Source organism: Channa argus, chromosome 1 (assembly GCF_033026475.1).
Source record: "Channa argus isolate prfri chromosome 1, Channa argus male v1.0, whole genome shotgun sequence".
NCBI classification, from domain to species: domain Eukaryota; kingdom Metazoa; phylum Chordata; class Actinopteri; order Anabantiformes; family Channidae; genus Channa; species Channa argus.
Genome location: NC_090197.1, coordinates 3,679,526 through 3,695,346, shown reverse-complemented (window position 1 = coordinate 3,695,346; position 15,821 = coordinate 3,679,526). Strand labels below are relative to the sequence as shown.

General features: G+C 41.9%; 1 protein-coding gene across 1 annotated transcript in view; it reads right to left on the bottom strand.

The window, feature by feature from the left end:
- The window catches only part of LOC137129764 (collagen alpha-1(XIV) chain-like), a 131,283-nt gene that overhangs the window by 62,376 nt on the left and 53,086 nt on the right, over positions 1 to 15,821 (bottom strand). Inside the window, 7 exon segments of the mRNA XM_067509054.1 lie at positions 1,861 to 1,990; positions 9,740 to 9,885; positions 10,556 to 10,600; positions 10,779 to 10,911; positions 11,128 to 11,267; positions 11,371 to 11,497; positions 12,248 to 12,387. Coding sequence (XP_067365155.1) covers positions 1,861 to 1,990; positions 9,740 to 9,885; positions 10,556 to 10,600; positions 10,779 to 10,911; positions 11,128 to 11,267; positions 11,371 to 11,497; positions 12,248 to 12,387 — 861 coding nt within the window.

Genomic DNA, 15,821 nt, shown 5'->3' with positions numbered 1-15,821 from the left:
CTGTTTACGCGGAGCTTTAAACATATATATAATTAAACATATATTTCTGATTTAGGCCAATGTCCTCTTAGATTAGCAGGTTTCCATCCCATTTCTCAAGGGCACACGACTTTATTATAGAAATTAATCTTTCATGTACTTTGCCAACACCCAGAACAACACCCCCTCAATCGATCTCCACTTCCCCTCTAGCAACAGATCTGCAACAATTTGTTAGCAAAGACACAGAAAGATTCATTTCTTCCCCTTAAAATGCAGTGTTGGTTTTTCAGCGGCTAAAGTGCTTTATATGTCATTCGACATGCAAAGTGTACAACAACGCTGCAGATGGAGGAGCAGGCCTGAGCCGCTGCCGCTGAGCGAGCCACCAACCTGACCAACCTAACACACGGAAACCGGAGGAAACACCAGGAGAACATGCAAACAGCAAGGCCCCGTCTGGGAATCGAACCAGAGACCTTCTTGCTGTAAACAAGCGGGCTCACCACGCTGCCACCACGCTGCCCCTAGATTGAGACGTCTCCTAGAAGTGAGTGGACTTGTATAACTATGTTTTCTTTATAAACTCTTCCATGTTTCTTGATCTTGTTATTTTACCTTAATCCAAATTTTTCCATCTTCATTCCTGTCTACATTCTTTGATCCTCTACTAGGTTACTGTCATTTTGTGGTGAGGACAAACAAGTATTCAATTAAAAGCTGACAGAATAAAATACTAAGAGGAGATTAATAAACTCCAGTCATGTTATTTTTTATAGACCAATTCCAACATGAGGTGTCTCGGTGTGGCTTCGCAATCTGCATCAACATCCACTGACCCGCTCATCAAAAAAGTAAGATCTCCTCCTTAAAAAGAAGAAAGAACCCTCTGACAGGAGGATCAGATGTGCAGCAGATGTTGTGTATTGAAGAACCAAAAATGTTGAATGAAAAAATATCATTCGTACTCGACGAACACTTCAAAAATAAAAATAATCAAACAAACCTTCTCAGCCTGCATTCTTTCCTCTTTACTGCTATTAGTCTTTCCATCATTTTTACGCCTTGTTTCTTCCTGACAGGAATTTCTTATCACAAATCCAATAATACTTGCTTTGTGTGGCTTCCAGAGAAAAACCTCTACTGGAGATCAGAGCGACAAGACGTCAGCGAGTGTTGGAGGATCAGGAGGTCGCCACTCTCATCCACAGCAGCTTCTCGTCTCTGCTTCTAAATTACAGCATTGTATCTTCCGGGGATGTGTGTCCAAATATAATGAGTGAGTCCTGGACTTAGCCACTACGTACACATAATGCTTATCTTTAAGAAGAAACCGCCATCGTTAAAGATGCTGAGCTTTTCTTAGTTTGTTAATTTGCTGGTTTAAGTTTGCATAAGGCTTTTTGGTAAATTTACATTTTTAAATCATTGCTTATTGCATATTGACTATTCAAACTAATGTTTCATACATTGCATACATTGTCGGGAGACTTCCATTAGTTTTTTACGTATTATAGCTGTGTCTGCTTCAGAAGCATTGTACCTATGCTGTGATTTATTGTATGCTAATGATCAACAGTGAGGAGAGAGGGTGGCGACGTCTCAAGATGCAAGATGGCAGATTTAAGAGGAAAGCTCAGGATGAGGGGGACATTAAGGGGACAGGAACTGAGACTGCTTCAGACAAGCCTTCCAAAGATGCACTGCAGACCCACTTTAAAAAAATAAAATTGTAATTCAAAACCTTTTCAGTGGAGCCAGAGAATAAAAAAAACAAACCGCAAATTTCCTCTTTAAACGAGTTTCTAATGCGGATTATAAAAAGAAAGCAAACTGAACGTTAAAGTAGAGAAAACAAAACCGATACTGATTGTGACTTACGGGTTCGTCCCATCCGTGCCGCCGGGGGACCGTCTCCATCAGGGTAAACTGGAGTGAGGGAAACTTTGTACTCGGTGTCTGACAGCAGGGGCTGCAGAATCAGGCTGGTCTGACCAGTGGGCACCGTCCTCTGCAAGCGCAAACAAAGAAATGTTACAGGTTACAAAGATCGTTCAACAGCAGCGATCCACAGTCTATGACATCTTTCTAAAGCTACGTCTCACTACACTGTCGTGGTATTTTACCTCCCAGCTTGTCAGTCACATGTGGACGTTATCTTCTCATCGCAAAGTCTTAGGAGCCAGCTTTCATTTATTTAATCTTAGCGTTTTTCTCCTTTTTTAATTGGTTCTCACTACTTTAATTAATGTTACAGCACCAGACAGAATGTGAGATCAAACAGTGAAGGGTGACAAGCTGATAGCAGATGTTGTGACAGCAGGACAGTCTGACTGTTTGGCTTCGCACTCGGCAGGAGAAACACATGCTAACAGCTTTAATAGGCTGCGCTGGCTTTAACTGGTAAAAAATGAACTGCAGGGTTTTTGGAAATCTATTTTTTTTTTCCAGGTGTGTTTGTCAATGTTTGAGATAGGACTTGCAAAATAAATTGCGATTTCACTATTACCGTCAATGTTTCCTTAACACTTAAAAAAAAGGAGCTGTAAATGCTTTTACGCAAACTTTATTAATGTCTGTACTTCACTGGGAACAGAATCCTGAGTTGATTAAATAACTAAGTTTGTTATAAGCTGTTGGATGGAGGTGAAGCAGTGAGTGAGGCTTTGGGGCTACAGGTGCTGTGGAGGTTAATTGCATTGAGGTTTCCTCCTCATCTGTCTGTGAACTTGGCCTTTTGTCAAAATTGATCCCTAAATGACTGATCCTGGTCCAGGAGAGCTGGATTCTCATACCAGGAACAAGCTAATCTTTCCAGTGCTTCTTTTCTCTCGTCATCTCTGCCTCCAACATTTATGAATAAATCTTTTGTTTTCTCATTGAATCCGTCACCAATGTTCATCGCTGTGATACAGTTTTCAAATCCTCTGACATAAACGCTCCTGTAATTTTGTAACGTCTACTGTAATGTACTTTAACCTTAACTGAACAGTGGAGAGAGAAGGGAAGAAAGCAGGAGTCCATTTTGTGCTTTTTTAGTATTTAAGGCCTATTTTCCAAAACGAACCTCAGGTCCTGTTCCAGCCCAGCTCCAGCCCAGCTGTTACAGGCTGCAGGGACTGACAGACTACTGAGCACCATCAGACACCGTGTCCCTCACCTTCGTCTGTGAGACCTAACACAGTCGTAGCTGCAGAGGTTTTTATCATGGTGATGATTATGAATTAAAAGTGAAATTAGTAAATATCAAAAATTTTACAAGAAAGGACTGTTCATGGCCCCATTCAAGTTCTGCCACTCAGGGTAACCTATAATCTTGGTTGTCCATGTTGGACATGTTTTCGGACTTTTCACTTTAGGTAGTAGTGTGTATTTAAGCAGTAGGAGTACAGAGGAACTGGGTCAGCACACTTAGTTGACAGTGAACAGTGCTCTCTAAGGGGAATCCAGAAATACTATTATGAGGCTTTCAAGAGTGTGAGAAAGAGAAACAATGTCTATAAAAAAGCATGTAGGCATTTTCTGGTAGACACATAAAATAAAAATACGGACTGAAAATGAGCATAATGGATTTTTTTAAAGCTCGACGCTTGTGAGATGTGCAGTAATCATTTGGTGCTGCAGTATATCGCGATCATCTTGGCTGTTATACAATGAAATGATAAGTCTGACAAATCAAGTTACTGTCACATATAAGAGCAGCCAGTGTGAGCGATGACCTAAGCAACCAGACATAAAAAGGAAGACAAATCATCAACTATATATGATGACACTCAAGCCATACGGCACAGTTAAGGAAGATCCATTATTTGGACATTTGTAGACATTTCAAGGTTGGACAGAAAAAATACTGTAATGTGTAAAAAGGGTGAGTAGACAAGCCGAACCCTCACATTTCATACGTTCTTTGTGTCTGGTCGTCTGTCTGTGTTGGTCTGTCTGTCAGGCCACTTTGCATTCTGAACATGTACCACCTAGTCTGGCTCCATCCACAAACCCCTCCACTTAAAAAAAAAAAAAAAAGAGCCCCAAAAACACACTTTCTCAGACATGTCAGTCAGACAAACACTGCAGGCCTTGACAAATCAATTTCAGCCTAGGATGATGAAAAAGGCAGCAAGTCTCTAGACTGTCACCGAGCAACACAGTTGGAGGAAACCACCTCCAGCTACTCTCGTGTTTTACTCCGACACTTTGTAAATGCAAACACGGCTTCATGAAGTATTTATAGGATGGAGAAACCCAATCTACTCTTGACAGGGGCTCTATGAAGGGCCAGAATATTAAGTTTGGTCCACAAGAGACTTCGGTGTAGCTACAAGGCTCAGAGGCGAACTGTGGGGGAACAGTAAAGCACACAGGCGATGGGAGTAGCTTTAAAATGTTTCATCTCATTAGCCATCATCCTTCTCGAACCTCAGCCAAGTGCTGTTAGAGCCTGAAAAGCCGTTAAAAAGTTTAATAATGCCACATCAGAAAACGTCATTGATACATTTAGCCTCAGTGTTTGAACAATGAATGAACAATGCTGCTTCAAAACGGCTGAAACAAGAGTAGCTGTTACCAATTGCAGGTTTTAAGTGTCCTGACGGGCAACATCACCTTTTCCTTTGCCATTCAGAGGTTTCGTCTTTAGCATTCGAGCATTTTTGTACATGTCATAAATATTTAGTTCCAAACAAACATTTAGATAGTGGAGTGGTTCACACTACAGCAGATAATGGATGGATGGTCAAACCTCACATCTTTTCACCCGAGTCCCTAAGTGTGTCAAGTGCACAATCATGAAAAAAGTGTGGATGATACCAAAGATGGCTAACAACTTGAAGACAGCAGTTGGACTCTGCCAGAGGGCTAAAGCCACTGCGAGAAAATCTAACACCGAAGAGAAAGAAATGACACATGACAAACTTTTTACCTTCTGGAACCTTTCGTTGCGGAGCAACCGTAGCCAAAAGTCTGTTTACACACAGTGAAATTGCACTTGATGCCTGAAAGCTTTGGTTTATTGGACACTGAGCGAAGCAGCACAGGGAAAAATTGCGCTTCTCTCGAGTTCAGGATCACAGCTGTTAGTGGACAGATGGCTGCTGAGTCGACAATGCTTGTGGCTATGGTGTAGATACTGACATCTGGCAAAACAGCGACAGAACCATCTGAATGGACATAACTATTAACTTCCATATTTATGTGCTTCTACAAGAGTGTGAAAGAAATCTGAACTCAATTCCAAAGTAATTATAATCTTTTTTTTTTAAATCATTAAGGCAACTTTAGAGGAAGCTGAAGAAAATGCACATCAGTGAGCTCATAGGAGTTTGTCATGTGACATCAACGATCACATTACCCCGTATTAGACAGGCAAATCTGAGGGACTGGTACAAGCATAGTTCCTGCTGCTTTAGAGTTTTGGATTTGACATATGTAGCTCCTCAGTGTTCATATGTTTTTAAAAATGTTAACCTGTTCATTTTTATTTCATGACAAAAACTAATGGAAACTGAACCATATATACGTAATATTTAGTGACACAGAATTAGTGCAGAATAGATTAGATTTTATTTTATATAGTTTCTCTTCTTGACACTAACTAACAACTGCCCTGCTCTGTAATACCTGTGGGGGCCGAGGCCTCTTTAGGCTTTTTTATTCCCGTCTTGTGCGCAAAGATGGACCCAGCAAAGAAAGAGCAAAGAAACACACTCAAATCCACTCAGCATCACGTCCAATATGGCGCCTGAAACACAGCATCATGTGACTTGGTGCCATGAGAGGCTCACAAAAGTTGCTCAGGGTAACATTTCAGTACAGAACAACGTTATCATCGATCTGAATGTGTTTGTGTGCGCTGGGTGAATTAGAGTATTTCGATCACCTTTTAGCTCAGGGTCAGTCTACAACAACAGTGAAAATGACTTTGCTGTTCTGCTGCTACAGGCAGCTAATTGCTAATCAGTATCCACCATTTGAGGTAAAGTATAATATAAGGAGGCTAAACTGTGCTGCAGAGTTGGTTATGCCGCTCGTGGTTTTTACAATATGAGGGACACCGTTAGCAGAGTTTCGTCCTAACTTTGGACAATACCATTAAACCACTCGCACTACCAAGCGACAGGTGCGTCATTAGGAAGCATGGTTTTCGATTCAGCCAGTGCCTCGCTTGTTCGGCACTGATGAAAATTTAAATGCAAAGACTTTCGAGTTTTTCGGATAAGTGTGATTTGAGTGTCAGACGAAGAGACGCGGAACAGATGGTTGACACAAATAAGGAAGTTTCAGGGATAAAAGCAGCAAAGGGAACAAATCACAAAGTATTGTGACAATAACAAGTCTCACTCCCCAGATTATGCACTCAGACAGAAGACAGACAGACAGAACGGCATGACAACAAAGACACTCTAAAGTTTATTCTGGGGAACTTGGAGACACTATCCTACTTCAAGTTTAACTTTAATTACTTTGTCAACCAGCCCCTCACTGCAAACAGATGGGAAGATGATGTATCTAAATACTGCATCCAAGCTAGTTAAAGCCCAAAAAAGTCAGCGGTACAAACAGAGGCAGTGCTGTAACACAGTGTAACACGTGGACGCCGTGTCAGGGACGTTACATTCTCCTTCTGGAGAAGTTGAAAGTTTGCAAAGCAGCAAAGAGGAGCAGTCTGTCGTTGTGAGGTCTTGTTTTATATTGGCCTTAATATGCTCAACACCCGCTCACTCCGGGTCTGTCTGTTTTTATAAAGCTGAGCATTTTAATCAGCACTTAACATGGACTTGCTGCATTTAATCTGCAGTTTAATTTAATTTGATTTGCTTGCGACCACCCTGCCAACATGCCTTCTACATTTAGGTGCATGTTATTAGCAGTTTAAGACCAGATTCCCTCAGTGAAGATGAGGTAGGTGGCTGCCATCCAGAAATCAATCGCATGTAAAGGAGTTATTTTACAGATCTTTCCTTTTTTTCCTTAATGGCTGGTGGCCGTCCCTTGGCAGCCGCAAACCACAGAGTGAGACTTGCTTTGAACAAAGCAGGTGAAGAATCCTGCCAGTTCCCCCCCCCCCCCCCCCCCCGCAGCAGATAGACATCTAAATGGTAGCTATTGAGTGCAGCACTTGGTGATTCATAACCTGACCGGATTGCCAAACGGAGCCCACAGCTGTTCGCACTTTGATAAGAGATCTCATTTAACAAGCCACCGGTGCGAGCAGCTGGCGGCTCTTTATTGTCGGGATAAAAACGCCGACGTGGGACCTGTGGCCAGAGTCGGTCACAGCATGTGGGGACACCGGACATAGTCTCACACACAAACACTCATCAGAGTGTCAGAAATAGGAGAAATGCTTGGAGAAAACGGTGTCATTTATGTTGTTACCAGACACACTGAGAGAAGGAAAGAAAAAGGATGCGTGTTTATATTCTACGTTTACCTATTAACTACACAGAAGTGTTTTACAAACTTCACCATAACTTCACGAAGCATTAATAATGTGGATCCGTGGCACAAACAAAACGTTCACCGTTTTAATTGTGGTATTAACGTAAAGGATGTCATCGTACTTTTAACACTTTTTACTGACATGAGCCGCAGCTGCCAGGCAAATTCATATTGTGTGAATGTGTCAAATTATAAAAAATATTCATAAAACACAAGTAAAGGTGAGTCAATAGACACAGACAGATGAAGGAAGCTGCCTGGACTTTTTCCGTAAGAAGGTTGTTTTACATTAAACTGCCATAGCACTACACTGTAGCCTGCAGTGCTTCAAGTTAATTAGTAGTAAATTACCACGGTTAAGTAGTAGTCTTGCCATCAATAAAACACACTGTACCACAATGAAATATCACCAATAAGCTAACTAGTACACTGAAACAGACTCTGGATGTGTGACTTGATGTGAGGAGAATTCATGACCAAAGCACAGCAGTTCTCCAAAACCTGATCTACGTCAACTCCACCAAAAGCTAAAGTCTGGGAAATAAACGTTAATATTATTATTAACCAAAATCCAAAACACAGGCGCTACCTGCAGGTGTCTGTGCACCTGTTGGTGTGTCAAGTAAGGGACCGTCTGCTATTCAATGATATCGGTAACAATAATGCCTGTGTGTGCTTATTAGGCTCCTTACTGTCGGTAATGTCATGTCAATGGTTTTAAGCTACAAATATTTGTGAATCAGGAGCTTTAGTATTTGGATCAAGTACAAGGTGTAAAGTCAGACTACAGTTGTTTTATTGATGTGTCAGATTCTTGGACTGGATAAGTTGGGAGTAAAAGAGGCTTTAGTGTCCTTGATGATTTGGAGCAGAGCAGGTGAGTGAGTGGGGTGTCGGGTGGAAATGGAGGGAAAACACTGAATGAGTGACACACAGAGCAGAGAGGAGACAGGTAGGGGTGTGTGTTTGTGTGTGTGTGTGTGAGACAGAGAGGAGCTAACTGGAAAGAATGGGGAGGAAGTAGGAGTTACAATGGTAAATGGCCAAAGCGCTTTAGTCCCATTCACACACACAAACACCACGCAGGGTGCTCACCTGACCCACCTTGGGGTTCTGCGTCTTGCCCAAGGACACTACGGCATTTAGCTGGGAGGGGGGATCGAACCACTGACCCTGTGGTCCCTGGACGATCGCCTTACCCACTAAGCTGCAGCCTCCCCGGAGTGTTTATGATCCTTATCACTACAAAATGTCAAAGCTGAAATGCCAGACATCAAGTTCCCGGAGAGAGCGACAGTGAACGACCGTGTTAACCACCGTCTTTGTGTTGCTGCTCTGCGTGAATGAACTGTCTTGTTGCTGAGATCCCCCCCTTGTAACGAGCCACCGATCTCAACCATCTCAAATAAATAACTATAAATAAAAGCTCCCAAATAAATAAAGCATAAATTGAGCACTACACCCAAACATTTACATAAACCACAGGCATCAGAACATTGTTTCTGAAGCTTCAGACTTCATTTCAACAGCTATTTAGCATCTTAATGTTTGCCTGTCAAGCTTTTTCACACACTGCACACATACATTGCTAGCATGCAAGAGCTGCGTGCTTTTGCATCAGTGTTTGTTTTCTGTGAAGGTCTTCTGTCTGTCTCCGTCTCCGTCTGTTGTGACTCATTAGTGTGAAGACCTGCCACTCTCTTTCCTTTTTCTATTGTGGAACAAAGTCTTTGAAGATCCGCCGCAATTTTCATCAACACTATCCTCCTCCCCGTTTCTCTTCCTCTCCGCTAGACTCTGACGGCTTGCTATCAACTTCATCCAGCCATCTTTGTCTCAGAGAGGACTTTAAAATGGAAAGGTCAGCCTCAGTCTATGTCAATAATCCCCCTGAATTGGACTGACACCACTTTTATATCTCTACAAATCATTTACTGTCCACTGGCTATAGAGGTTTTATCTCAAATGTTTGTTTCACAATTAGCGTTACCTCACAGCCATGTAAGTCCAAGCTTATCACAGCTGCCACCCTCCTCAAAGGAACAAGCAACGATGCTCTAAGTGCAAATAGGCTAAATATTTAGTGCGTAAAAGTCAAAAAATTTATGGCATGTAAGTTTGAAATTATGTATCACACAAGTTTAAAATTGGCCCAAAACATAAAAAAAAAAAACCATCTCAGTAAAACTAAAAGAAAATATAATACTAAAAATTAAAGAAAACAATCGTGTCAGTGCAGCTTCCGATACATACGTCCAAAAGTTATGAAGCTGAATCTTATCTAAACACAAGTATTAAAGAAACCAATGAGAATCAGTCGTACCGTCTCCTCCGCCCGGTCTCCCTTGGCACTAATGTAGTTCAGACGATAATGTCGGATGTTTCTGGATTCGGCAGGCTGCCATGACACCCGTATGCTAAAGGTGGTTTCCTCATCGATTTTCAAGTTTTTCACACCGTAGCGAGGAGCTGGAGGATTCAAGAGAGAGACAGCTCACTGAAGGACACAGCTGTCACAGTAGTTTTCAACTTTTATCAGAAAAGAAATTATGGTGTCAAGATGTCATCATGTTGGCATTTCATTTACTCAGGTGTTCAAATTCACATCAGCATCTTTTCATGGAGGAAAACTATCTAACAGCTTTTCCTGACAGGTGGATCTGGACGTGTGGGGAAAACATTTGCAAACACTAACAGTGAAACAGCAACAGCAGCCTTGTAATCAGATATATTCATAATTTAATAGTCTGTCTGTTCCCACCTGTCACTAAGACTTCAATAACTCACACAGAATTGAAATTGAAATAAATAAGTAAATCATCTGAATGACCGTAGTGTGACTAATATGGAGGATCAATATTTATGTTTTATTCCAAATCTGTTTCTTGGCCATCTCAGTCTGCTAGTGTTGCAGCACTGAGCTCCTACACAGCTGATCTCTGCACTGATCAGGTGCAGCAATGTGCTGCAGACAAGAGCTGGAGATTGTTTTTGAGGGAATCTAGGAGACTTGTAGAAGTAGGTTGTAGATTTCAGTAGGATCAGTCTTGGTAAAGGCTCATGTCCAACATTAGTGGATCTGGATCAGAAAAGCAGGAATGAAAACAATTCTTGCCAAGAGATGCAAGGAAATATTTACCTGTTGTGGTGGTGGTTGTCGTAGCAGTGGTTGTTGTTCTTTTGACTGAAATTTAAATAAAACATATTTAATTGATCTGCTTGATAAGACCAACCACAGATCTGGAATCAGACCAATCATGACTTTCTGTTAAAAACAAAGAACAGCTCAGTTGGCATAGCAGCAACATTTTCCACATGAGTGAACGCTTTATAACTGATCAGAAGAATCAGCTACAGATTACCTGTGGACTCTACAAGGACCACCTCATCACTCTCAACCTCATTTCCATAGATGGCAGCCAGGAGGACTTCGTACTCTGTGGCGGGGCTGAGCCCTTTTATCAGGTAAGTGTTCAAATTTCCATTCACCAGGGCCTGGAGCAAAGGGACAAACATTAGCACTGAAAGTCAGGTGAAAATCAGCTATGACAAATGTTTTGTCATATAATTCTCATTTTTGTTCTGTTTTGTCTCTAAACGCCGTCTGGTTTTGAAGTGGTCCCTTTATAAATCCCAACAACCAGAAAATCAACCAAATCAATAAAAAACCGGTTGAGAGACATTTCAGAACTTTTTTTTTCCTGAACACACCTCTTCACTGTCTCCTCCATCAGTAGGTGTCCAGGTGAGTCGGTACAGCACCACATCAGAGGCCGAGTGTTCCCATGACACCCTGAAGCTCTCCGTGGAGATGTCACTGCTCTTCAGATCCACAGGGTCGGGGACACTCTCTACACACAAATACACACTTACAGTATGGTAACAATTGACAGGATGTAACCTCCAATAGCTACCAGGTATTGGAGGTATTGCCTGCTTACTAATAACTCCTACTTGTAGTAAAGCTGTCAGTCATGGCCTCAGCTTGTCCCTCATCATAGATGGCAAAGACACCAACTGTGTACTCTGTGACGGAGGTCAGGTTTTTTAGCAACCACGTTGTCACCTTCCCAACGTCCACCTGTGGACAAAGCATCCGTGACATTTATTTTTTTTACCAGTTACTCAGAATTTAGAGCCAGAGTGTACAAACATGCTTGCGGAAACATTTACACACGTATTGTGAGCTGATGAGCTGCCAACGTTGAGACTTAAAAAATAATTTTGTCTTGTAGTTTTGACAATTGGACAGTGAATTTGGCCAAAACGTCTGTGCACAACCAAAGTAAGAAAAAAACAACACAGACATAGCTATTTTTTCAGAATCAAATCTAAATAATGTATTAAAAATACAAGCTTTATAGCTGGGCAGACTGTCGAATACTCAGTATTCAGGAGCTTTTTCACAGACAGACTTTTTGGAATGTAGCTGGGGCTTGTTGCCTTGACTTATGTTTTTTTTTCTACCTACAACTATCTTGTCCATCTTCTAAAAAGATTCATAACCTTCAGCGAAAATCCACCATCTTTGTCTGCCACCCAGTTCTCTTGGAGCCAGTTCTCTAGCCTCCATTACATCTTTATTCAAAAAAAGAACAAACTCAGGTCAAACAAGACCAACAGAGTGTCCAACATGGTCTCAAGCCTGTTATGATGGTAATTATGAGTGAAAATCTAAAATACACTAAATCAGTGCTGCTTTGAAATTGATGCAGTAGCTTATTTGCACCCTGACACACAAACGTTGGAGTAAAAAGAGAGTGAGTGAGAATAACTTAACTAACACGTGTTTTACAAACAGCATGTCCTGAAGCCCGCCCCATTCCCTCACCTCGTTGGTCTGGACTCCATCGGTCTTGACGTACATGACCCTGAAGCCTTTGACTTTCCTGGAAGCGGAGTCCCATGTGAGCCGGGCAGAGCTGTGGTCCACATCCGTAAAACGCAGGTTCTGTGCAGGGGTCAGCGGTACTGAAGTTGGAAGAGGTGGGCCGGGAATGCAAAGGTTAGTACACACGACTCCCACACGTCGTCAAACAACAGAGTCCAATACTTTTTAAAACAAGTGAGAAAAAAAAAAAACGCTAAATACAATCATCGGCCTTAAAACCACAACAGACTCCAAATGTAATTTCTACCTCACAGTGTTGTGAGTTCTGTTATCTTGTAGACCTTCACTGCTCTGATGATGTGAGCAGCAGAGACAAATATGAATATAATGGATAGAAAGACAAAAGCCAATGCTAAATAAGAACAGAACTGCTGGCTGCAACAGCACTGCTCTTATCACAGTCAAAGCTCAAGCAATTTTAGGAAGAGCAAAACATGAGTGTGTGTGCACGCGCACGCACGCACGCACACGTGGGGTCTTGAACGAGACTTACTGGACTCCACTATTTTAATTAGAATGTGGACAGAACCTAATTACTTCTCCCACCCTTCTCCCTTAACGTCCTCTGTTTTTCCACGTCTTACTCAGAGGTTCTGCAAAAAAAAAAAGCCAGGGAACAACATTAACTCTCAGAGACCCAGAAACATTTCTGCACTTATCTGTGTTTTTACAAAAAACAAAAACACTTTGCAATCCCACCACTGCTTGACCTCAATTACACCGGGGGGTCATGGGTAAGGACGGCGCACTAGAGAGACAGGAAGTAAAGGAGAGCTTTCCTCTGCTTTTACTGTAGGTCATGCCAGGGTCGGCTCAGGATTGAGGGGGATCTCAAAAAGTTTTGAGGAAGGGTCAGCCTCCAAGTTTCCTACAGTTAGTTTCTTCTTTAAAATCAATAACTTGTCCTACAACAGCAACAATGATTAGCAAATCATAAAAAAAAAGTGTTTTTGATGTCAAATAGTACAAAGACAACATATCAAATGTCTTTTTCTGTGCTCATTAAGAAAATAATGCCCGGAACACATTTCCACACAGAGTCAACAATTCTATACGGACATCACAAACACTAAACCCATATTTCTCCAGCACACAGTTCTCTTTTAGAAACTGCTTCCAACTGCAAATCTACAAAGTGTAAAACTCTTGACTCTTTGCAGTAATCGGAGCTGATATGAAGTTCGATTTTAGCAAAATAGTCTTTCATCACACGCTGTATATTTTGGAGCTCCTTTTCTTTGCAGCTGCAATGGCCTCTTTTCACCGCCGCGATTATTACAGCTCATTTTGTCTCAACAATGCAAGAATAAATGGATAATATGAGGGAAGAGGGACTTCTGAAGGCATAGAGATGGAGCCGAAATGGTTAGGAACAAATGCGCTGGGTGAAAAGCACATTAAACCCGTTTCCCGCCAAGTCCAACTGATCTGCACTATAGCAGCAAACAAGAAATGGAAAAATTGTAACCACAGGCTGATGATTAATGGAGGGCAGAAAACCACAAATATGAGCTAAAATCATTTCGATTTTAATAGAGGTACTAACCCTGATAAAACATTTTCCGTGGACGTCTGCGCTGTATAAACAAATGACGTGAGCCCCATTTTGACTCCAGGCCTGATCGCCGGATGACAGAAACTAATCAGCACATTTGACCGTCAGAGTGACTTTATTTGGATATTTTTTGTCAATGAATAAACAATTTATCACTCGTGAGGAGAAAAAAAAAGAACTACCGGGATAAACGCTGTGTGCACACAGTGTCTCTACGGCTGCATTGCAGTGTGAAACCCGGCCTGCACGGATGAGTGAAAGTTACTTTATCAGGAAAAGTAATTTGAGGAAGACCTCAAACCCCCAACAAACAGCCACCGGCGTCCTTATCTGACCTGCATTCAAAGCCGTACACACACCATAAACACAGACCTAGACATAAACATGGCCTGACGTAAAGCCGCAGGCCACAGACCTTAAAGGAGACATCATAAAACGATAATTAGTGAGCGTGGTGGGGATTCAGAGGAGGGGCTCTCATCAAGGCCTCCAAACTCTAAGAATACAAGTGAGTGCAAAAAATAACTCTTAAGAGTGGAAGCTGGAAGCCGACGCCATGCTGGGATTTTGGCATCGCTGGTTGCCAGTTTTGTCAGGGCAGGAAAAAAAAAAACATGCCAGAACATGACTTAAACATGCTACAGCTGCTTTAGAAAAGCTACGTAACATTTTGCAAAAGAAAGGTCAACATAAGTGCAGCAGCTGATTTCACTGATTAGATCAACTTGAGGCAGAGAGGAGAAGCTAATCAGGGAAATTAGATCCTGTAGTGTTTGTAGTAAAACGCTGGTTTGTCTCGCCTCCTCATTTATCAAGTCCCATGACACTACAGAGACCGTTTAAACTTCAGCGAGACTTCTAAAAACAAGTGCTCTACATGCATCAGCATCCACATCTCCGATCGAGTGTCACACAGCTGTGAGTCAATTTCAGCTTCCTGTGGTAAATGAAACGGGTGCAGAGTTCGGGGAGTTATACAATCTGTCAAACAATTTGATGAAATTAGGTTCATTAACGGTTATTAAGGCTCATTTATTAAGCTTTCACGGTCAAATTCCTATTTACCGTGTGAATGAGAGTGTGTGAGGTCTCATACTCTCTTTGTGAAGAGACATTTTACTTGTAGATCCTGACAATGTTTTTAGAACATTGGGGAACTTTGAAGAGATGACATTTGGCAAGAGATACCAACCAGTAACACAGTGCGCTGAAAGGCAGTGACACAAGAAAAAGTCATTCAACCTGAAATAGCAGAAGTCTTTGTTTGTATGAACAGCTTCAAGATGATTCCTGGGAATAGAAACAATCTGTCACAGCATTCAGGGGGATTCCGGCCCCACTGGAAATCTTTCTCTTCGGTTTTTCAACACCACTTGACGTTCTCCTTTGCTGTGTGTTTTGGAACGTTCTCCTATTGACAGGTCTACATCCTAGTTGTCCTGATGGACAGTGACTGATCCCACAGCAAGTTGGACTGAGATGAGTAGGAACAGCTTGGCACCTCCAAACTCCCCTGTGGGCATTTTTAGGTCATGTGAAAAACCATTTCTCCTCCAAACATGCTGTGAAGTGGGACCATGATGACTGCACTTTTTTTGTTAGTTTGAAATGGTTTGCTTCTAAAAGTGTCTATGAAAACCTTACGAGAGATGTAACAGATATAATTCTGATGAATGACACCATCAGTGAATAAGCTGAATCTTTGCAGAAATGACTCGTGCACTCATAGCTTAGGTTCTTTGCACTTTATCTGCTGTGTTTTGAAGCCACAAGAAGCTCCTGAACCATAAAGCTCAGTGTTTTATGAGCTGGACATATTTATGGCGATATGATCTGTTGCAACAGGAAGGGCATCCTGCGTAAATGCCAAATGGACGTGCGGAAGCGTTCCGCTGTGGTGACCCCTGAAGGGACAAGCTGAAAGCCGTTGATCTTATGGTCGTTATCTCCAAAGACAAA